Source organism: Notolabrus celidotus, chromosome 19 (genome assembly GCF_009762535.1).
Source record: "Notolabrus celidotus isolate fNotCel1 chromosome 19, fNotCel1.pri, whole genome shotgun sequence".
NCBI classification, from domain to species: domain Eukaryota; kingdom Metazoa; phylum Chordata; class Actinopteri; order Labriformes; family Labridae; genus Notolabrus; species Notolabrus celidotus.
The window spans coordinates 9616446-9640282 of record NC_048290.1 but is presented as its reverse complement, the minus strand read 5'-3'; the positions used below and the strand labels follow the sequence as shown (position 1 = coordinate 9640282).

General features: G+C 39.8%; 1 protein-coding gene across 1 annotated transcript in view; it reads left to right on the top strand.

Moving 5' to 3' along the window:
* The window catches only part of LOC117830879 (astrotactin-2-like), a 484162-nt gene that overhangs the window by 213204 nt on the left and 247121 nt on the right, over positions 1 to 23837 (top strand). Inside the window, exon 4 of the mRNA XM_034709203.1 lies at positions 5364 to 5793. Within this exon, the coding sequence (XP_034565094.1) occupies positions 5364 to 5793 (430 nt within the window). The remainder of the gene's footprint in view (positions 1 to 5363; positions 5794 to 23837) is intronic.

The following is a 23837-nucleotide window of genomic DNA, read 5'->3' as shown; positions in this document are numbered from 1 at the left end:
TTAAGGCCACTACTGTAGCAGAGAACATCAGGGCATCCAGCAGAGCTAAGTTGCATTGTCCATCCTTATGCTGCATGGCCTCTCACAACCTTACCTTGCATTGCATGGTCTGAAGTCGCATTGCCTTTTCATCATCCTTCTCAGCTTCCTTGCAGTAAGATATGTGGTTTAGCAGACAGTGCTTAACAGTAACTCAAGTGACAATCATCATAACAGGACCAATGTTGAACCAAGCTGTTGGGCCACAAACTTGCCTGGCCTCATGCTGTCCTACGTTTCTGTAAATTTTCTACATTTCTAGCCTTCTTGGGTTCCCTCGTTGACTGCTATTACCAGAGCAGAGAGTGTTGGGCAGCCAGCAGACTAAAGCCTCAAACTGGCCTCACTCTGCACCATGTTCCAACCACCTTTAACATCTGGGTATGTGGTTCAGCTAACTTTTTCTAAGTTCATCACCAAAGAAGAAAGCACTAAAGCTGCTATCAAACTTTTACAATGCTGCTTGGCCCTTCGTGCCCTGCCACACGCTGGCCTACATTTCTACCACTTTTCTCGCTCTCTATCACAGTTACTTATGTGTTTTAAGGTCTTTTTTTTTCAAGTTTTCAGTCTGCTGTGTTGTTGCTCCTGCATTGCTCTATGTTCAGTGACACAGCTAAAAAAACAAAAGCACAGAGAATTGACAGATGAAACAATTGTCAACTCTGGGTCTTGTCGATTGATGATTGAATCACAGAGTTCTCGGGGGCAGCCTCGAAAATAATCACAGACTGAAGTAAACCTATACTACAGAAAAGAGTGAAATTATTGGGCTTCCAGCAGCTATCCTCCCTGTGAAGTCACTAAGGGACCGAAGCAGCAGGGATTTGTAGGGTCTGAAGATGAACAGAAAACCCATTTTCCCTCATGGCTACATCTGCCACTGTGAATTTATATGGCTGTTGTTCTGAGGGGTGGACGACAGATGTGATCAAACATGAAGGCGAATGGAGACTGAGGGACACAAAGTAATCGAGAAGGAGAGAGAACAGAAGCGGGAAGGGAGGGAAGTGCAGAGGAAAACATTGTGAGATGATACGTGAAAGGAAATTTGAGAGAATCTTAAGGGCACTGATGTGCCTGAGACAGAGTCAAATAAACAGAGATATGAATTGACAAAAGCTGACATTGCTTTTGCTTGTGCTTGCACTCTGCGAAGGTTTCAGACTGTCTGCACTCTAGCAGTACCAAGGCTGCATTATTTAAATTGGAATGTAAGGAGGTTTATTAAAGTTTTTAAATGTCAAATTGGTGCATGGTTGCATTGTAAAAGGTGAAATTACAAAAAAATGTCCATGACAAAAGGACAATTCTTTCTTTACTTTCTTGTCACAATCCACCAACGTGTTCCCACAGTGCCGAGATGAATAAAGACACCACTGGGCTACAGAAATATCTCTGCCTTGTTTAAGCCTGCTAACAGGAGAATAACTTTAAACTGAGACGTCAAGTTTTTCATCGCAATCCTACATCACTGTTTTTCAATGGTGCTGCAGAGAAATATAATGTCACTCCATTATCACCCTGCTGTGAAAATGAAACATAAGCCTTCATATGCTTTTGCTATTCTTCAGAGGGAATTAATGTAGAAGTGCAGACTACGGGGAGTTTTCTGGACTGCATTTCTGCAAAGCTGCCATCCTATCAGAGATTAATGAACAACTTTGTCCGTGGCACTAGTCCTCTCTGTGCCGCCTTTCCTCTCAGCGTACTTTGATTTATGGACACCCGGCAGTGCATGAGTTATAATTTCGATGGGGTTTGTTTTTCCCCATGAAGATGGAATTTTAAATGTTGTGATGAATGACCCCTTGTGGATTTATTTATTATTCTGTCGTGATTCACTTTCCAAAGTGTGTGTGTGTGTGTGTGTGTGTGTGTGTGTGTGTGTGTGTGTGTGTGCGTGTGAGCCAACGCCTTCCCCAGTTTACGTGCTTCTGGGACTGGAGTTCCTGCATGTATGCACATGTGTGTGAGTGCATGTGAATATCACTCCATCTTTAAAAATGCGCCAACAAAAGCTGCTGATCTTGCCTTTTCTCTGCCACTTCAAATATACATCACCTTTAGGCTGCCAAGCCTTGCTGAATCAAATACTACGTCTCACCTATTGGCTGTCATTGTGCAAAAAATCAAAGAATGAGTCATGCCCTCCCTTCCACAATTCTCTCTGTGCATATGGATTTACTTTATCACCCACAGCATATGTGGCGAGGTGTTTGATGTTTCTGTGATGGTGAGATATTGAATGGCCCAAGGAGAAATGTGATGCTCCTCTGTGAATTTACGGTACCAGAGGAGGTGCTTTGGGAAGAGAGAGAAGACACAAAAAAATATTACAATACCTGGGGCATTGGTGTGTGTGACGCTCTGCGGAAAGGAGACTGGATGCAGCAGCAACAAAGAATATAATTTCTGCTTTACTCCTGTGTATGTTCTTAAAAGACAATTTATGGGAAAGATTATAGTAATGAAAGTCCTGCACAAGAAAATCCAACCCAACCAGTAGCTGTGCATTTAATGCTTATTCTGGGATCTTATCTTTTAAACGTTACCGAGAAGTTCTTATTCAGCTTTATGGTTGGAATGTTTGAGGTTGTACCATACATCCAAGTCCTTCACACTGATCAGCCATAACATTGTGACTTCTTCCAGATTAAGTGAGTAATATCGATTATCTCTTTAAAATGGCACATGTCAGTTGGTGCTGAATGTTGGGCATCAAGTGAACATTTTGTGCTGGAGGCTAAATTTGTTAGAAGCAGGAAAAATGGGCAAGCATAAGGATGTGAGTGAGTTTGACAAAGGCCAAATTGTGAGGCCTACCAAAAGTAATGTAAGGAAGGAAAACTGGTGAACCGGTAACAGGGTTAATGGTCAACCAAGGCTCACTGATGCACGCTGGCCTAAGTGGTCAGATTCAACAGAAAAGCCACTGGAGCTCAAATTGCTGAAAAAAAGTTGACCTTGGCTCTAAAACAGAGGTGTCAGAGCATGGGGCCCCCAACTCCCCATGGTGCCCATGCCAACCCCTACATTGGGCACATGAGCATCAAAACTAGACAAAGGTGCAATAATAAACTGGGGGAACACAAAAGCAATGACCTGATCTCCAAATTCCTCAGATCTGAATGTAGTTTAGCATCAGTGGGGTGTGCTGGACAACCAAGTCCAATTCATGGATACCTCAATTGAAACTTAATGGTCTTAAAGGATCTGCTGCTAACATGTTGGTGCCAGGTAGCAAAGCACATCTTTAGAGGTCCATTGGAGTCCATGTCTTCACTGGTCGGAGCATCAGAGCATCAAAACCAAAGAGAGGGGGGCTTACACATTAGGATTGTGTTTTAACGCTATGACTAATGGGGAAGTCTGACTGTTGAAAGTGTCACATGTGATGAAATACTAGGAGCAGGACAACTTAAGATATTTATTTTACAAAATCAAAAAGAGAATACAAAGAGGCTTACTGAAAATGCCTAGCAAAATCTAATGAAAAAATCCACAAGGTCCAACTGAGGAAAATAACACACAAGTCCAAAGCAAAGTCTACACTGGGAACATTAGAACCATGTGGAAAAGACACTAGAAAGACTCACTGAACTGACACAGAAGGGTGGAATCACATAGACTAAATACACACAGGGTAATCAAACAGGGATGTGACATGGGAGACAGGTGAATCTGATCAGGGTGGGGCACACAATCACAGAGGAGGGGAAAAACTCACAAAGTAAAAATAGAATTGACACACTGGGAGAAAATACTGCAAAATACAACAGGAACACTACACACACAAGGAGTACAAGAACACAAGGATGAAGAATGATATTACAACACAATAATTGACCACTGGAAAAACTGGGAAAACAAGAAGGATTCAAACCTAAACAAAAGCAACCCATGACAGAAAGTGCCTTTTTTGCTAACATGTTGCTGATTATTAGAAAATTTAGCTGCAAGACCTTTTACATGATCGTTGTATGTGTATCCTTCCTATCTTCTCATTTCCTAATGTCATGATTGCTGCAGGGGTGTGCTGTGTTTCACTCTTGCCCACCCCCCTTCCTTCATCCTGGAATAATCAAGATCCTCAGCAGCTGCCTTCCTCTTATTAAGGGGGCTAAAAATAGCATGACTATCTAATTAATAAAAGGACACAAACTTTAAAGAAACTTGATGTCATGAGTAATACGGCTCAGAAACATCACTTTATTTCACAGTAAACCAATTAGTATTTACCCTGCTCCTTAAAACTGCACTTGTCAGACATTTTCTTGTTTACTATAGTGCTAACTTTAGACTGCTGCTTCTCTATGACAGAGGTTTTCAAACCGTGAAGAGCGTCTCCCTGGAGGGGTGTGAATTGTTTGACGAGTGGGCCTGCTTTTTCTCTGATTTATATCACCCTCATATCTAAACACAGATGTGAAGATAGTTTTTGATTTAGTGTGACTGGCACTTTCTTGGGATATCATTATTTTCAGGCGTCCTTTTTCAGCAAGAAAACTTGGAACCACTCTGAAAGAAATTACGGAGAGAAACTCATGTTGAAACATCACAAATCTTGATTTTTAATGTGTAATTCGGCACACTGCCAGTTTGTGAATATAGCAAAAGGTATAGCCCAAAGCCCGAAATTAAGGTGACCAACACAATGCCATAATGGATGTTAGACAAGGACAGTAGTAGGACTGCAAGACTCATTAATTTATACTTTTGAGTATAACTTTAAGACTTAGAATCTCAATCCAATCAATGATACCTTATCTTTGCAGAGCAGTGAATAACTCAACATCTATGTCTAACAAGACAGATTCAAAATCATGCCTGAAGGGAATGATTACATGGTGCACTTCTTTCAATTTTGTATAAAGAGTGTCTCACAATGTCACATCCTTGATCTCTGACTATGAGTTTGCAGCACTATCATTATTTTCAAGACTATTCTGTGTTTAATTATTTAACGATTCGCTGTATATTTTTGACAGTGCACCTGTGTGTAGTTCGGGCAGCAATTATTTTGTGGCTTTGGGATCCTGTTAGCTGCCTCACAGTACTTTGAGAACTCGCATATTGAAGTGCTGATGGACAGAGCCCTTCAAAAGCCAGCAAATGCTGCTAATTGGCATTCAACCTAATATAACTGGTGCTAGAGCCGTGATTGTAATTGTTATTGTTCGAGGTGGAGTCCATTTTCTATTATGTGCTTGTATTATTTTGTACCACATGAAATATTGACACTAACAATTCAGTATGAACATCATAGTTGTTGTCCTTGTGTGCCTCCCTCACAATCTTTTTTTTCACTCTGACTTTTCCAGGGTGGCCTCATCGCCCTCCTCCTCCTTATTCTTCTCTTCACCCTTGTCCTGTACACCCGCCACCGGTGGTGCAAGCGACGCCGAATCCCCCAGAAGAGCGCCAGCACCGAGGCCACTCACGAGATCCACTACATTCCCTCTGTGCTGCTGGGACCCCAGGGCCGGGACAGCTACAGGGGCTCTCGCGGGACACATCAGCACGGAAGCTCCGTCATCGGCATGCCCATCCGAGAGACCCCAATCCTGGATGATTACGACTGTGATGAGGACGACCAGGTTGGACACTCGCATAACTCCACGCCTAATCAGCTGCACAACAAGCTGAATGATGGGAAGTGCCAGGAAGACTATGGAGTGAATATTGGCATCGGAGGACACACCGACATGATGTGCAAGGAAAATGAGATCAAGCATAATTTTGATAAACGAGGTAGGCTACTCGTCTAAATACATTTCCTTGACGAACAATTTAGAAAAATGGAAATAAGATGGCAGTGAGCACACAATGGAGATTGATAATGTGGTAGCTGGAGGATTAACAGCATGATGCTGTTTCTATCTCTATCATTCTGCAGCATACCCTTCCTGTCACAGAAAATCTGTTGTGCACAGTGGTAGTCGTCCTGCTTTTGCGAGCATGATTTGTACATCCGTAGAGGCTCTCAGTGCCAGATCCCCAGATGGACAAGCATGGACAGTTCACTTTGGCTGTGGTCAGCCCACCCGTGTTCCTGATACTGTAGCACAGCATGTACTGCTTACATTTTGTCAAAAATAAGCAGTTTCGGATGACTCACCTCATTACTTCACACTGGTTTTAAGATAAGGATCCTGTTTACCCCGATTCCTATTTGCCAGCCGTTACAGCCTGTATCAGAATCTGAATCTGAATCTAAGTCTGTATCAGATTTATTAGCCACATATATAGGAAAAGGGACTCAGGTTTTACATTGCTCATAGTGTACATAAACAAAACTATATATACAAGCAGAGTAAAGTTACCACAACTTGATTCACAGCTTTACAGATGATAAAACAATTCAAAAGCAGCATTCCAATTTGAGACAAAGATGCAAAAGGTTTACAGAGGGAGCTTTAATATGCTTCCTGTAAAATATGCTTCCTCTAACACATTAGGTATTTTAGTATGATAGTATCTGCAGTAATCATAAGCAGTGAGAAAAGAGTGTATCTTCTAATTTGCAGGTAGAGTTGTGTTACATTGTTATTGCACAGCTAGTGTTCCTGGTGTTAACTGTTAATCACAGTGACAGCCTGTGGAGAGCGACTGTTGTTGTGTCTGGTTGTCTGGGTGCAAAGTTCTCTGTAACACCTTCGGAGGGAGAGAAGTCGGTTGTTTCAAAGGATGTGACGTGTTGGCAGTGATGTTTTGCTGCCAGTTTTCTGACGTGTATTCGTCCTGGATGGAATACAGGTCAGCAACCATGATTCATTTTGCAGTCCCGACTCTCCATCCGTGTCAGTTTCTGTCCTGTTTTGTACCTGATCCAAACAAGACAGTGATGGAGGCGCTGACTGAATACAAGGCAGGTAAAATTTGATCAGCATCTCCTGAAGTAGGTTTACCTCAGTGAGCTGGTTCATGTCCAGGATAAATCATTTGCTTGCCCTTTTTTGCTCAGTCTGTCTTGGTGGCCAGCTTTGGACTTTAAGAGAGTGTGGATCCCAGACACCTGAAGCTTTCTTTATGGCATGGTAGGGGGAGGTTTCCCAAGGACTGACCTCACACCCAGCCACCTGAATGCATCATCATGTGGCCAATGTCTATGGTGTCATCTGCAAACAGATGAGTCTGCCACAGCAAGCCATGTCAGATTTCCATCATCCAATCATGATCAGTTGTCGTTTTAGTTTCAGATTTCCAAAATGAAAAAATAACTCTTAATATTCATTATACAATTTTAGATAACAGCTCCAACTGACCACTATTTCAATAGTTTACTAGTCTTCAACTTTTGAAATGATTATTGGACGAATCAGATATTGAATTGCACAATTGTTGAACAGTTCTTGTTTAATGATCAGCTTTTTAATTTAACATGACTCTTTTTAACATGCAATGAAAACCTTAATTCATGTAAAATAAATCATTTAGTTTCAGCAAGTAGTGTGGTAAAAGTTGCTCCAGTGTTTTATGGTAGTAGAGGAGACAGAAAAAGAGGCACAAAGGACAGCAAAAGATGAGGTGTTGTAAGGTAAAGATTTGAAGGTGAGGCTTTGGAAGTGTAAAACTCACACATTGTAACTTTACCTTTGGGCTTTAAGTTAAATGACACCGTGCCTTCTCCCCAAATGCTTATGCATTACCGACATGCTCCAGTGAAAAGTTTGTCCTGCTTTACAGCTGGCAGGCAGCTCCTTTCTTTGCAGCAATGAGTCAAATGCTCTCAGACTTGAGAGTTTTTACGAAGCAATTATGTTGCACCAGTCGTCACAATTTAGTTTTTGTTTTGTTTACCTGACACGGCCCAGTCGCTGTTTTGCATGTGCCAGTCTCAGCAAAGATTGAAAGGATGCAAGATTTCTCACTCTAATGGAACATGATCGTATGTCCACGCACAGCATGAAAACACATGGGGTTACATCACCAATGACTCACTGGGGACTAGCAATGAACTGAACAGTGCAATTGTACTTTTTAAGGTTTAAAGAGCTTAAAATTATTTGTGATAAGGAAACAAAATGTTAGAATGTCATGTCATCGCCTGCTGAACTGCAGGGTGAAGAGAAGCTATAAGTGCTTGCTTGTTAACGGGCTGCTTGTGGCTGTGTTTTCTGGCTTCAACTCCTTAATTTCCATCTGAAAACACATCAATTAGCCAACTGCCCCTTATCAGTTAACATAGCCATCAGCTCTGTGGGTAATAAAAAACAATATCATAATGTCATATAATTTAAGTTTTGTCTTTTATAACCTAAGGGGGTGTCAGCATGTGGCCTGTTGAACTGCGCTTAACACAGTGAGGGTTCTCCACACAAGGGCGAAAAATTCTATCATTTCTTTAGTGAGAGTTTAAAACAGTCTGAGATTTTCTTAATAAGTCATCCAACTGTTATAATCCCAGGCCATGTAGCGTTTGTTGATATGACATCCTGTTGAACCTGTGGTGCTCCTCTGCACACTCGGACTTGAATAATTGAAGGGTGCTGGCAGAGTTGGAGGTCGCCCTGGTTCGTGTAGTACTGAATTATTCATGGGTGAGGTTTGTGAAATGGGTAAGCATCGCATCCCCTCTTGGTCTCTTAGTGTTTAGTGCTTTACATATCTTTATTTACACATTTGTGTACAGTCAACCGTGCGCATTACTTACTAAATGACAAAAACAGGGAAAAAATAAAACAAAAGGAAAGGTTGCTGCATGGTTGCACAAGTAGAGAGTACATCGCAGACCAATACTTAACTACCAGAGGCAGATGAAGGAAGTCTTAATTTATGGTTCAACAAAAGAAGAATAAACAAAGTTGAACATTTAGCAGTCTTTGTAATGGAGGACAGTGTAATATATTTACTTTCCAAACAATCCTTTAGTCAACTGACTTAAGATGAGAATGACTCTTACATTAAAAGGTTCATTTTAGCTATGATGGAAACTTAATGCACTTATATGTTAGGGCTAGAATGATTTTTTCCCAATTCAATTTGTCACCAAGCTTGGGTTTGATTTAGATTGCATGATAGCATTTATTATTGCTGTTTTCAGTTCCTTTTTCATCCATCCATCCATCCATCCATCCATTATCATGACTGCTTATCCCGTTGGGGGTCACAGGGGGCTGGAGCCTATCCCAGCTGGCTTCAGGCGGAAGGCAGGGTACACCCTGGACAGGTCGCCAACCTATCACAGAGTTCCTTTTTCATCAAATCAAAATTTTAATCATAAGATAATAAAAACAGTACAATGACATGGGTAATATTTCCAGATATCATGCACATAGACACACAAGATATGCAGCAAAGAGTCGTAGCTGAGAGTTGAACCAGCAACGGCCACAATGAGGACTACAGCATGAGTACATGGGGCCCACGCTTAATGCTCAGGACCAATCAGAGCGCCCAGTTGATGCTTTCTTAACTATCTTATTGTTTGGGGATTTTTTTTTTGCTGTTTGTCACAACACTGAGATGTAAAATACTAAGGGTCAATTTCCACAAAAGGGCTTTTCTACCTATGCCATTATCCTGACAAGCTCCGCCCCATCTAGTATTTGATACAAGCGCTGGAGTAGCTAGCCAAACACTCCCAACTCTCTAAAAAAGATGCTGTATACAGTGCTTTCTCTCTGGGTACCCAAATGCTGCTGATTACACTTTCACCTAATTGGGAACAGCTCTGCAAATGTCTATATGCTTATTTGTAAGGTGCGGGACAGTTGAACGAAACTGAACATACATGACAAAAACTCATCACATATTAATGTTTGTGTCTTTCTTTAATTCCTTGGATTCTCTACCTCTAATATGCCAAAAAAAAAATACTAAGGGGTGAGTAATAACTATAAATCAAGCAATGGCCTGCCTTATTAATACTGACCTCACAGGGGTGTTTTACTTTCAGCTGCAACAATCTAAGTGCTTTGGCTGACCCAAAAAAAGGAATCCTTTTATGTCGTATCTCTTATTTCAGTCAGGACATTTACTTTATTGTGACTGTAGCGTTTTGTCTGCTGACTGGCTATTTCATCCTTTAACACAAACACCCACGACTGCATCCAAAGCTCTCACCCAAGGGTTGAAATGTGAAAATGCAATCTTTATTTAAAAAAAGAAGACAGGAAATTGTGCAACAAGGTTAAGGGATAGAGGTTAATTTCTGCTCTACTCCCAAGTGGAAAGGCACAACGCGAGGATTAAACTGAGAGAAAAAAACACAGTGAGGCGTAGAGCTTAGAGGTCAGGGCTCTTACTGTGCATCCCTGCCTCTTGGGTTAATTAGCCAATGCTGCCATTATTTCAATACAACAAAAAGGTTACATCTGTTCCTGAATGGCTCCAATGAGGGAGCCCGGCAAAGTGGTTGCTAGCAGGGACACATGCGCATCATCCACATAATAACGAGCAATATTATTTTACTAATGCACTCACTCATAGGAAGGTTATTTTAGAGCAGTGCCATGTGTAGCATAACCAAGATAATCGTTTTGGGTTGCTAATTAGTCGTGGATTTCTTGTTTGATGTTAAGAGCCTTGGTAAACACTTTAAACAAAATTCTTTGATCCTTAATGAGTCCATTAAGTTCAGCAAACTTCAAACCACATGAAAGTCTGAGACAGTCTTCAATCAAAGTTAGTCAAAGTATCTTAAGGCTGATTTATACTTCTGCGTCGCCCCTACGCAGCAGGGGCTGACGCGGACATGAGCCCCACATACTTGTGCGTCGGTGTGTCTGTGTCGCGCAGCAATTCTCCGCCGAAAAGCCTGAGGGCAGTGCGGTCTCTCTGATAGCCGGCCGCCTGCTTCCGGTCCTGCTACGATCTCTGTTTACTTTTCCACAGAGTTTCAGAGCGTGTTCTGTTAATCTACAGCTGATACATGTTGCTGTTTATCATACAGAAATGATGACATGAAGAATAGAGAGGAGGAGATGAAATACACGGCGGATGTGCGGCCGATGTCCGGGATCCCGGAAGTGTTGTAAATGCGGGAAAGACAAAGCCGCCGAACGGACCAATCACAGAGCTTGCGGTCCGCGTCGGCTCTACAGGGAGTTACATTTTGGAGGAGGTGCACGTCAGCTACATGCGTAGGCCTCGGTGTAGGTACAGGAGCTACGCGGACCCCCGGCGTAGGGTACGCCGTTGATTCAACGCAGAAGTATAAATCAGCCTTTACTGTTTATGAAACTGTGTGTTTCATAAAAAATAGCCAAAGTTATGTGCTAATAGCAATCAAGCTAACAGTAAAACTTTGAATGCTAGCAGCAGTAACATTGTGCTAGGTGCCACAAAGGATAGATAGATAGATAGATAGATAGATAGATAGATAGATAGATAGATAGATAGATAGATAGATAGATAGATAGATAGATAGATAGATAAAAAAAAGGAAAGAGAAAAATACATTAAAAAAAGAAACAAAGCCAAGGAATAAAGAAAGGGAAAAAAGAAGAGAACAAATAAAATAGACAGAGCTAGCATTATTAATTTTAAGTAAAGAATGTAAATAAAAAAGGGGAAAAAAAGAAAGGAAAGACCAAAGAAAACATGAATGAAAAAATAAATAAGGAGTAGGGAAAAAAGGAAGAAAAGAAGGGGGAAGTAAAAGATGAATGAAAAAAGAAAGAAAAGAAGGAAGAAAGAAAAGATGAATGAAAAAGGGAAACAGAAAAGAGATGGAAAGAAAAAAAGAAAATAACAAATGTCTATAGAATAAAGACAGAAAAGAAAAAGAAAGAATTAAGAAAATAATATATACAAACTAAAGAGAAAAAGGAAAACAAACCCCCCCAAATTTAAAAGAAAGAATAATAAAGAGAGGGAAAGACCTCAAAAAGGAAAAAAACAAGATGAAGTTATAAAGCACTAAATAACAGTAAGATAAAAGAAGGAAAAAAGAAAGAAAAGGTATTTTAATGGATTCCTTTTTTGATGATGGCGAACGGCCTTCATTGAAAAATCCTTTTAATGATCATACAGTCGTGCTTTGTTTGATATCTTACCTCCAAGGTATTTAGATCATGAATGAAGTGTCTTTCCAGGCCTACTTCTTTTTTCCAGTGTTCTCGACAAGCCCAGTTGGAGCTCCGGCTCTCCTTAGTACAATGACAATTACTTCAGAGGTCAAACTTAATATGATGAGGGGGAATGTGAAGTCCAGTGCAACCAAATGGTTATGCCTAGCTGCTCTATTTTGTGCGATCACACATCCTTAAAAAAAAATCTGAAATTTTCCAAAAGATTGAAGACAAACCATCTAATTTGATGCCTCTGCTTCCCCATCTGTATGAGACATTTGAATAGAGAGTTGATTAACTCCTGTCTCACCTGTTCAGCATCCCAGAAGTCTCCAAACACCAGTCATCCTTTATCTGTCTGTCCTTGCTGACAGATAACCCCCCATTCAGCCAGACTCAATAGTATTACCCCCAGGGATTACAGATATGCCTCACAGGGTTGTGCATGGCATAGGCTTTTGTTACATAGACAAGCAAACAAATGAGGCCTGTCAATTTCACTATTCAGCTGGATTCCCATGGCTTTGGGAATGCATTGAGCAGCATGGGCAGTGTAAATCAGGAGCAGGGAAAGCCTTTGAGACATGCTGAAAATCTTGTTTTGAGACTAGTTTTCAGGGACCACTTATCACTATCACACATACCTCCTCCTCGCAGCGAGCCATGTCTCCTAGCGCTAACATGCTTGTGTAGCATGTGTTGCTTGGTAAAATCGTGCATGTCATGACTTGGAATCATGGAGCTCTGAGATGCAGGAAGGCAGTGGAGTCTTAACGACTGTTACGATGGGTCGTGGTGTCTCAGCAGAGCTTTTCTGTGTATTCCTGTTTCTCTTTTCAGCCCTGTGCAACCGACAACTTTTCATGTTCCATCAAAATCACTGACATAGTTTCTAAATACTGTTACTCACTTCTCGAAAATCCAGGACATTAACAATTGATTGCATCCGTTGCCAAACATGCTACATTTAAGGACAACAAAATTTGATATACTTCTATTTGAATACTTGGGAGTTGTTGAATTAGCTGGTTTGCAGCCTTTCCAAGTATTTTTAAGCATTTTAAAAACATTTGGACACTCATGCTGACTTTTATGTTATCAGTTTCACATTAAACGCTATACTCACCAGGGAAATTGCTTTAGATAGTGGGTAACACAGCCAAGAAACACAATAATGTGGAAATATTGCTGCAGTTGTGTGTCTTGTCATCCACAGTGCTTAACAAACACCCTAAGAATTAGCATCGTTACACTATTAATTTGTTTTGAAGGGTTGTTGACTTGAATGGAATGAAAGGAGCTCATTCTCATGGAAGCATTTGCAAATTTAATCTGAAATCAAGAAAGAGCCATTTTCAAATTTGTGTAAAGGTTGCAAACATTTTTTTTTATCCACCGAAGATTAAAAATGTGTGCCCAAAGTGTCACGGACAACAGAGTATATCACAGAAGCAAAGATTAGAGCTAATGATGGGGGCACATATACAGCTAATGCTGCTATTACAGTGTTCTGGATGGTCAACAACATCCTCGCTCAGATATAAAATGGCCCTGGCCTCAAGCTCAGTGTGTCTGTCCAACGGATAAATGCCAATGAGAGTATACAGTGGTGCATTACTTCCCACTGTAAAAACATACATTTCTACTGGGCTTCCATTATTTCTTTGTTGTTGGCATTAGAGCTTGAAACCATCTTCACATTGTTCCCTTTGGAGACAAACAAATCAGTGTGTTGGAGAATATGTAGACCTGAAAAAGCTTGATTCAAAGTACATTGCTTTTTCCAAGCTGAATAAAACATATTACCAGTCTGCGTAGTCAAAAAAGAGTACTTCAGATGTGATTGGTCCAGCACTTCACTGCAACACTCTTCCAGCCCAGTGCTGAAGCTGTCTTGGCTTGAGCCTTGAAACAGTCCTTACAATAATAACACACTATCCATCCAATTCCCATGCAAAATAACTCCCATCAGCCCTTTCCAACAAACACCCTTATGCCACTTTGGGTTGAGCTGTTTGGGTTCATCTTTGGCTACTGACTATAATGCTTCTTTTCTGGTGCTGAAGTAAGTGTTTCTCACTGATGGGGTAGACATGTAAGGACAAATCATGCTCTGGAGAACAAAATAAGCTTAAATGTGTAGCTTGGTTTATTTACATCAGGGTTGTTAGACTTTTTGTATAGTAATACTTATTACTATATACGAAATTACCAAAATGGGATCCTGCTCTGCTAGGCCCCTTTGTTGGGTGAGCATCCGGAGAACTGGTGAGGCTATCAAACACTGCATACTGGGTCAACTCTACAATGTAATTCAGCTCACTTGAGGAAACATTGACACAAATACTCTTGTCTGTGTAAAGGTGTTTTCCCACCGCAGGAATTTTACCCTGGAACTATGTGCTTTCCCGCCGCAGGAACCAGGGTCTAAATGTAGTTCTGGGACAGTTAATCTCCCCCCTGAAAAGCCCCTGCTTGGGCGGTAGTACTTTTCAAAGGTCCTGGAACTTTTGGAGGGCAGGGCCTGCAATGCTGAATGTGTTTCATTGGTAGATTAACTGCAGTGTTTTTATTTCACCCACCATCCACAATAACATCTTTTTTCTTATGTGTATGTAGTTTTCAGTTTGTTATATTTAGAAAATCAGTTCACCCTGTGGCGACACACAGGCAACAAATGGGCCACAGGAACCATTTAGTTCCTGGAAGAGTAGTTCTTGGGGCTAGAAGTCCCCAGAACCTCTGGTCGGAATGCACCTTAAGTGTATGCTACATATAGAACGCTTTATTTTATTGTCAGAAAGCCACTTTGTTTTAGCGCCACGCAACACATCTGTGTTTTTCCAGTTTCAAAATCCTTTTTAAATGCACAAACAAAAGCAGAATATATTTTCCAGGTTTTGGAAAAAGGAAGCAAACTGTATTATACATGTGTAGTTTCAGCACTCAGCATCCTCAGTGCAAAAACACCCCCTGCGTCAACTAATTTGTCGTTGAAGGTAGTTCATTTTTTGGAATACCACCTCTCATCAATTTCACTTCTTGATCACCGACCAATCAGAATCAAGAAGGGGCGAGCCTCAGATTTCAACATTGTCAACAAAAATAGAAGAGGTCCATACAAAGGAGAAACTAGCTACACTAGGTTTTACGAGGTACAATTTCTAGGTCTAGAGCTGCTACTTATGCTAGGACACCACTTATATCAATTGTTTTTATGTGTTCTTTTAAATGGCACTGAGTGAAAGCTAATATGAAGCGTACAGAACATTTTAAAACAGACTTCAAAGTCACTACTTAGGGAAGCAGAAGTCCTACAGGACAGCTTTCCTAACCTAGCAATCGTAAGCACTAGTGAGAAGCACTCTGAAATTGAGGTTGTGGGCGCTGCTAGGGCAAAAAACTGAATTAGTGAACACAGGCCCTTAAGCTGATATACACTGAATGTTACATTTCTCAAGGCAAAAGGTCAAGATTTTAAGACTTGTTGTGCCTTTTGGTTTTATTATAACCAGCTCTTATCAGGGATTTCTTTGTGTTATAATTAAATTAACTTTTCTAACAAAGGACCCCAAAAAAAAGATTACCCAGTGTGGTTGTTTTCTTGAAAGGACCAGAAATGTCAAAGCCTGATAAAAAATGTTTTTGATTACTTTGTCTTTGTGAATACTTTTGTAGATAATGAAAAAAGCTTAATCGGAAAATTTAAGTTTCTTCGAATGTTGAGTTTTCAGTACCCCAAAAGGCTTTCCTGTTGTGCCTCTTATTTATTTCAGTGGAATGATATTGCTTATAAAAACTGCTGGATATAATTACTGTATATTTATATTACATTGTAAACACAGATAAAGCCTTGGGCTTCACATGCAACCTGCTGAGATGCTGCTTAAAGATACTTGGATTGTACGACTCAGAAGACGTAAATGTGTACCTAAATAATATTTACAATTACACCAACCAGAAACACTCAGTTTGAGGAAGATCCCTAGCTAGTACTGGGGATTATTAAATTCCTCCCTCTCCTGTGGAGATGCTTCACATAAACTGAACAAAAAGCACAGATTTCCCTCTTGACTCGAAGACTTACAGTAAATCTGCATGTTGTTTGTTTCTTATTTCTTAGTTTTTCCTCAGCAGAAGCACAGGGGAGGGAACAGTTTAAGAAAATAATTACCCTGCCTTAATTCAATATATATAACAGGTAAACCAAAGCTATACTTTTGCCAGGCAGTGGTTTTCCCCATTTGTTTTGACCTAGGGAGAAGGTCTTATGGGAGAAAGGTTATTAGAAGGGTGAATCATCCAGTAAACTAGCTGCATGTTTCTTGCAATTAAACTGCTAAGAAACCCAGCCCAAAATTGGAGAGTTTTTTTTAGTTTAACAATGGTAATGATCTCCTCAGTGTGCGCCCAAAATCTTCATTATAGGAGGGTTACTCACTAGAGAAATTAAGTTGCATCCATGAAATAAGAAGGCATCTCCTCATCGCCCACAAGACCACTGTCATTACCAAGCTTATCAAGTGTTTACTGAGCTCTAATTGAGCCCAAGACTGGAGAGTAATAATCCAGTGTCGAGCTTTAGATCGCTAATGTGACATCATTGATGAGGAATGGCTGCCAGCTTGGCACGCGCAAGCTAGCTCAGGGTAATGTTTTGATTAATACCGAGTCAGCCTTGTCATCCTTCCCCATGATAAATGGATGGGAGTTAATTACAAAGACTCCCCATTCTTCTTCTTGCCCTATCAACAGAAGGCATTAAAGTTGTGTGTTGTCAATGAGGGCAATTTAGAGAGATGAATCAGGTGATTTAAGAATACAAATGGGGAGCATATGTATAAGTGAATCATGGTATGATCAAGACTGAGAACGTAGGCTGCATGTTAAAATATTTATCTTTTATTTATTAGCCTTTATTACTGGGTGAATAAACAGAGGACAGAAGAAGAGACAGACAGTGAGGAGATGGAGCAATACTGAAAGAAATAAAGCTGCAAAGTTTACCTCATCAGATAACACGTTCAACTAAAACAGAAAAAAAGGAAAAAATAAAAACAGAAAATTAACAAACCAAAAGTATATACTTCATCACATTTAAAATGGCTAACAGGCAAACGAACAAAAGTCGTTAATCAATCAATCAGACTTTATTTATAAAGCGCTTTTCATACAATGACATTGTAACACAAAGTGCTGTACAAGAAAAACAACTTAAAATAGAATAAATTAAGAAAAAGATCCCAGCCCTAGCCCCGACCCCAAACCCACCCCACAATCCTAAGGTTAACAACCCAATATGCAACAATAGTAATAAAAACAATAAAAATAAAATGAATAAATAAAAAATCTAAATAATTTGCTGAACGAACTGAGGAAACGCTCTCATGTTATCTTAATGAGGAAACACTGGAGGTAAAATCAGATGTTAAAACTCAAAACAGGAAATTAAAATCACCAAAGTAAAATACATTTCTAAGATAATAGAAGACTAAAATATTAAACCATTAAAAGAAAATAATACATACAACAATGTATTTTGGACTTGTGTGTCAAAATAGCATTATTTAGTTTTTTTTTTTTTTTTTTTTTTTTTTTTTACTGTTTGTTAAGAAGAAAAGATGATAACATACCATGACTGAAAAGAATACATGACAAAAAGAGTGAACAGTTTGTAGGGGAATCAACTAGAGAACCACAAAAAAAATCCAAATAATAAACCAAAGAAAATTACCCAAAAAAAGAAAACCAAAATATATTGTTAAATGCAAAAATGTAATAGACACACAGATACATTCAGTAGGGATAAATGAGAAGACAAAAAAAAACAAAAAATAGTAGTATCCAGCTACAAATAGAGCATGCATTGAGAGGACGTTAGAACTGGAGAAGCAAAATCTGAAGAACAAAAAAAGAAGAAACCAAATTATAATTATCATTCTAAACAGATAGATAGAAAGATAGATAAATAGATAGATAGATAGATAGATAGATAGATAGATAGATAGATAGATAGATAGATAGATAGATAGATAGATAGATAGATAGATAGATAGATAGGTAGATAGATAGATAGTTTTGTTATAGTTGCTAAACACCCTTTAATCACTTCTTAACAACTGTTTTAAGACCTTTAAACAACTACAACATGCAAATAGCTATCTAGATAGCTAGCTAATTAGATAATTAGAGAGAGAGATAGATAGATAGATAGATAGATAGATAGATAGATAGATAGATAGATAGATAGATAGATAGATAGTTAGTTAGCTTTGTTATAGTTGCTAAACACCCTTTAATCACTTCTTAACAACTGTTTTAAGACCTTTAAACGACTACAACATGCAAATAGCTATCTAGATAGCTAGCTAGCTAATTAGATAGATAGATAGATAGATAGATAGATAGATAGATAGATAGATAGATAGATAGATAGATAGATAGATAGATAGATAGATAGAAGTTGTTAATCACATATAGAAAATGTTATGTGCTCTGTGTCGCTAATAGCAATCAGGGTAACAGTGATACTGGTAATGCAAGCAGCAGTTAGTGTGCTTGGTGCCAAGGACGGACGGAAAGACAGAGAAATAGATCAGATAAGAACCAAATAAAGCTTTCAAAACAGAATAAAATGGAAATAATTGACAGCAAACAAACTCAAAACAGCAAACAGAAAACCAAACACACAGAAGGGGCTTCTTGGATAGTAAGTTTGGGACTTGAGTGCAAAACACATTTTCCAATTAAAACCAATAACAACAGTTCAAACGGACTGTGTATGTTCAAGGTAGTTTATTGTACAATTAAAGTTGTGTGAAAACAGCCTGTGTTCTGTCAGTTATGGCATATGTACTCTAAAGTGCATTATAGTTTGCCAAGGAGTTTCAAAGGAGAATGAAAAAAAAGCACAAGTCAACGAGCTGCTGATGAGATGATTTACAGCAGAAAAGAATAAAATGTTATCAAGACAGGGGGAATAACTAGTTCGGGTCTGGAGACACACTGAGAAATGGAGTCTTTGTTGTCTGATCCTACACAAGGCTTTTGACAGACACGCACAGATGGAAAAAATAAGACATACCAGTTGTACGCACCAAGGCCACGCCGGATCAATATGTGCGGATCGATTGCATGCCAACTCACAAGCCGTCTTTATGAGGTTGTTTTGAAATGTGGTTTGGACGGCTCACCCACATTCATGGTCAATATATCGCTCAGTGTCTGTGTGCTCTCAGAATTTCAAAGACTCGTAGTTCATTAAAGTGATTATTCTACTTATTCAAACTGTTCACATAGACAGGACCTTTGAAGGTTTAAATTCAGTTAGTTTAGGGGGAAAAACATGAAAAGCTAAAATACTAATGGGCGTCTCATTAATTTTTATTTAGAAGATCACAGCAAACAAAAACCACAAGTTGATCACGCAAATGTTCATAAATATAAGAAAATTGAACAGATCTGAATTGCACAGGAGTAAAATTAGGTGCACAACTGGCTTGTCTCCAAGCTAACACAAACAGAACAGGTCTTACATTTTTTTGAGGTTTCCAGGAGACAATCTAGCTCTGCAGCTGTTCACCTCATCCTGCCCTTGGTCAATGTGCAATTCCAAGAAAAATACTGTTGCCTGCAGTGTATTAAATTAACTGGATTGTTTCTGGGCGTGATGAATTATCTCTGTGTGTGATAAATTGGCACCCTGTCATAATTATATTTGCATAATGTCTTTTCTGCTTCATTTCCGCTCCTACATGTGCCGGAAATTTCTGCAGGAACACTCTGGCAAGATGTGGAAATAATTCTTCTTATATTTAGTTGTCTCTGAAATCCGTCAGAAGTTGAGCAAAGTTCTTTTGTGAGGAAATGAGTCAGTGTCTGAATGAGGGTAGTATGTGAGGCTTGGGTTACAACTGTCATTGATAACCAATCAGAGAGTTGTTTGCCTTCATGAATATGCAGAATACATGTAGATCATCAGAACGTGCAAAATACTGGGAGGAGGAGATGCAAATGTAATCATTTAGCACACGCAATGTGATCTATCAAACCTGAAGCAGATGGCGCGCGCTGTATTTGCGTCTATATTTAGCACGTTTGAAAGGCAGGTGCAAACTGGCACAGCATTACGCACACATGGCTGCGGTCACTGTAAAGCTCATCATACCATCGCTTTACAACATGCCCGCAAAAGCTGGGCTTACAAGCATACTACATGTTTTAGTCAATCAAACCAAGAGAACAAAATAATAATAATAAAACAACACAAATTCAAAGCAGTTCAGCACCACGGATAGCGACCGCATCATTCTGACACCCACTTTAACTTTTTCAACTAATGAGAGCACAGTAGGTCACTGTATCAACAGCTATAAAGTTTAGTAAAATTGGCACAGCGGCCCACATGTTCACATACAAACAAAAAATCAATATGAACTAGGCCTACTCACCACTGTCTGGACGAGCCTTAAGCTCCACGGACTTGTCCACGATGCACTGTATGTCCATTTTCTTTGATCTGTCATTCTCAATAGATAACATGATATGTCCACTCTGTCCCACCGTGCTCCTCAAGGGGTTTTTAGTTAGTTTTAACTTGGAGAATGAGCCCTCAGAAGGTGCAACGTTGACGGGAAGAGTAAAAAATAAAAGCAGGGACAGGCCTCATCAAATTGCTCTCTAAACTCCATCAAAACGCTGATTGCGTTTTGGAGCAGAGTAGATGCGTTTATTTCATCGGCAGATCTTCTGTTTTTTCTCACAGCATTCACCTTTGCTGGAGTTCACCGATGTGTTTATTCCCTCCTCCACAAAGACCTCCAACTCCATGACTTCAAACTTAATTTATCGCTTAAGACCACTCTGCTCTCTCAAACTCTCCATGGTGACAGCCGATAGCACACGCAAAATGCTCATTAAAGGGCGGTCCGCATCACTTTTGCACTTGTTATCATTTGCGCACACAGTCATAGTAGATCACCCGCAACACGCCCAGAAATAGCACGTGCAAAATTATTATTTGCACACGCAAATTAGCGCTCGTTATTTGGGATCTTAGTAGATCAGGCCCTTAGACCGCTAGGCCAGCGGTGCTCCAGCAGTTCAACATATATATATAAGATAAAAAAGAAATTGTTAGGACTTTGGTACTTTGAAATAGATATGCAGCTGCTGAACCAAAAGCCTAATTGGTCTGTTTCAATAGATACAAAACAAAAGGTTGACGGTCGACCCAAAATTGTGAACAGTGGGCACAGCTTTGCAAATTTTGGGTACAGATTTGTACACTGTCGTCAAGAAACTGTAAACTTTGGACACAAATTTGTAAACTGTGGTCAGAAATTTGTAAACTTGCTTGGGAAGCCAATTAGTAAACTATGGGCACTTTTTCGAAAACAGAGAGAGAGAGAGAGAGAGAGAGAGAGAGAGAGAGAGAGAGAGAGCACAGATATGTAAACTGTGGTCAAAAATTTTGAAACTTGCTTGGGAAGCCAATTAGTAAACTATGGGCACTTTTTCGAAACAGAGAGAGAGAGAGAGCACAGATATGTAAACTGTGGTCAAAAATTCATAAAGTGGTCTGAATTCATAAAATGACGGAGCTGATTTGTAGTGGGTGTTGATTTGTAAACTGTAAGCTGATTTGTGAACTGTGGGCATGGATTTGTTAATTGTGGGTGTGTTTTTTTTAACTGTGGGTACAGGTTTGTAAAATTTAGGCATGGAACTGTATACAATGGACGTTGATTTGTAAACTTGGGGCAGAGGTTTTGTAAATTGTGGTTCTGAATATGTTTACTGTAGTATGGATTTGTAAACTCTGGGCTGTAAACTGGCAAATGTGGGCCCAGATTTGTATACTGGGGCTTGGATTTGTAAACTGTGGGCACAGATTTGCAAACACATTGTCCTCACTCAAAGGACAGTGAATATACCCCACAGTTTAAGCTTTGAAAAATCCAAACTCTTTGATAAAGGGGACTTGGCAGGTGCAGTGCCCATGGAAAGGTGAGGTAAGGTAGCGTGCCTATAAAGAATATCATGATGAGATCTAAGCTTGGTTTAATTATAATAATCACTCTGTGGGTGTTGTGGGGGATTGTATTTTTGTGAGAAATCAACCCACTTGTCTGCTTAGTCCAGTGTGGTCACCTTGGTAAAGATGCTTAAGAGCCTCTTACATGTGCAAATCAAGTGCCAAGCTGTGGACACAACAGTCCAGGAGCAGAAGTGTAATGTTTTTGCCCAGATGGCAGCAGTCATGCTCAGAGTGTTCAGTTCGGTGACTGAAAATGTCCTCACCAATCAGGGGCCCATCTTTTGTAGAATTTATATGCAAGTGTCCGGAGAGAAACTCAGAAATTTGCATCTGTAATAGGAAAAAAATGGGATAAATACATGGCAGACTTTTTGCTACATGCATATGGAGGTGTTTCCTAGAGCTCAGTTGGATTCCTGCCAGTCAAGCTGAGCCCATTTGGCCAGTGGCCCCTCTGCATGAGCTCTGTGAAATGTGTGAGGAGGGTGACTCACCGAAGAATATAAAAACATCCTTGGGGCTGATCATGGATAAGCAGCTCATGAAAACCACCGCCATGGCTCAATAAAACCTGCTCAAGTCCCGGCCCAAGTAAAGCAGCTGGCGTGACCCATCAGCCAAGAAGTGTAGCCTGGAGTCTGGTGAGAAGGACTTGACACTTTTACCAATGTCTGGGAAAAAAGAAAATTATAAAAAAAAGTCAGAAAAACAAGTGTTTAACTGGAGTTGGATGGACAGACCTGAACATGCAGAAGGGGTTCTTGCCTTTGCAAATCATGCCAGAGCACAAACAAACCCCAAAATATTTAAAATATATATAAAAAAATTAGGTTCTATGCTTAGTTTCCTAGGTTGAGGTTTAGGAATGCTTTTCTTCATTTTCAAAAATGTTATAATACTCAGAATGTATAAAATTGGAAGCAATTCTAAGAAAGCTGCTAGCAGCCTGTTGCAACACAACCCTGATAGTTTAATTAGGATTCTGGGGTTGCATCTGAGGTGGCCAATCAGATTTCAAGGGGGGCCCAGACAACCCTGGGCATTTCTTCGAACAACCCATGTAATCTGTTAGGTAATAATGCAGATATTTTGCCTGTTCTTCAAGGTAAAAAGAGAACCAAATCTGCAGTGGAGTTATTATATTTTGCTGATAACGCCCAGAACTACAGCTGTCTCACATGAACGAGTCCTCTGCAGACTCAGTGTTTTCATAGATCTTGGTACTATATTTTCAGGACAGTCAAAATTCACTATTGAGTTTTTTTCGTGCAGCTCATGTATCATCGGCAAAGAATCGGATATAGATTTGAGAGGACCAGCCAGTCTCCAATATGTGCACCTCTTTATATAAGTCCTTACAGTATATAACCTATTCATACAATATTAGTGTCTCAAAAACCAAACAGCATAAAATACGGTGAAAAGGAAAAACAGAATAGGCTACAGTATATGTTGAAATAGCTCTGCTTTGATGGTGGATGTCTTTTTCTTTCTTGTCTCCTAAGATTGGACTTGAAACAAGCATGCTGGGAAGGGTTGCTTGGTAGTCATAGAATGCCACTTTCTTTATTCTTTGTTGCTCTGCATACTTCAAAGGTTTGCATGTGTGTGGGGATAATGTTTTTGCATGCATTTCATTTTGCATGAAATCATGGCTCCCGGAACCATTGGGGACTGAGAATACAAAGGCATTTCAGTCATAGACGGAATGAAGATATCATGTGCATGTGCTCAAAGACTAC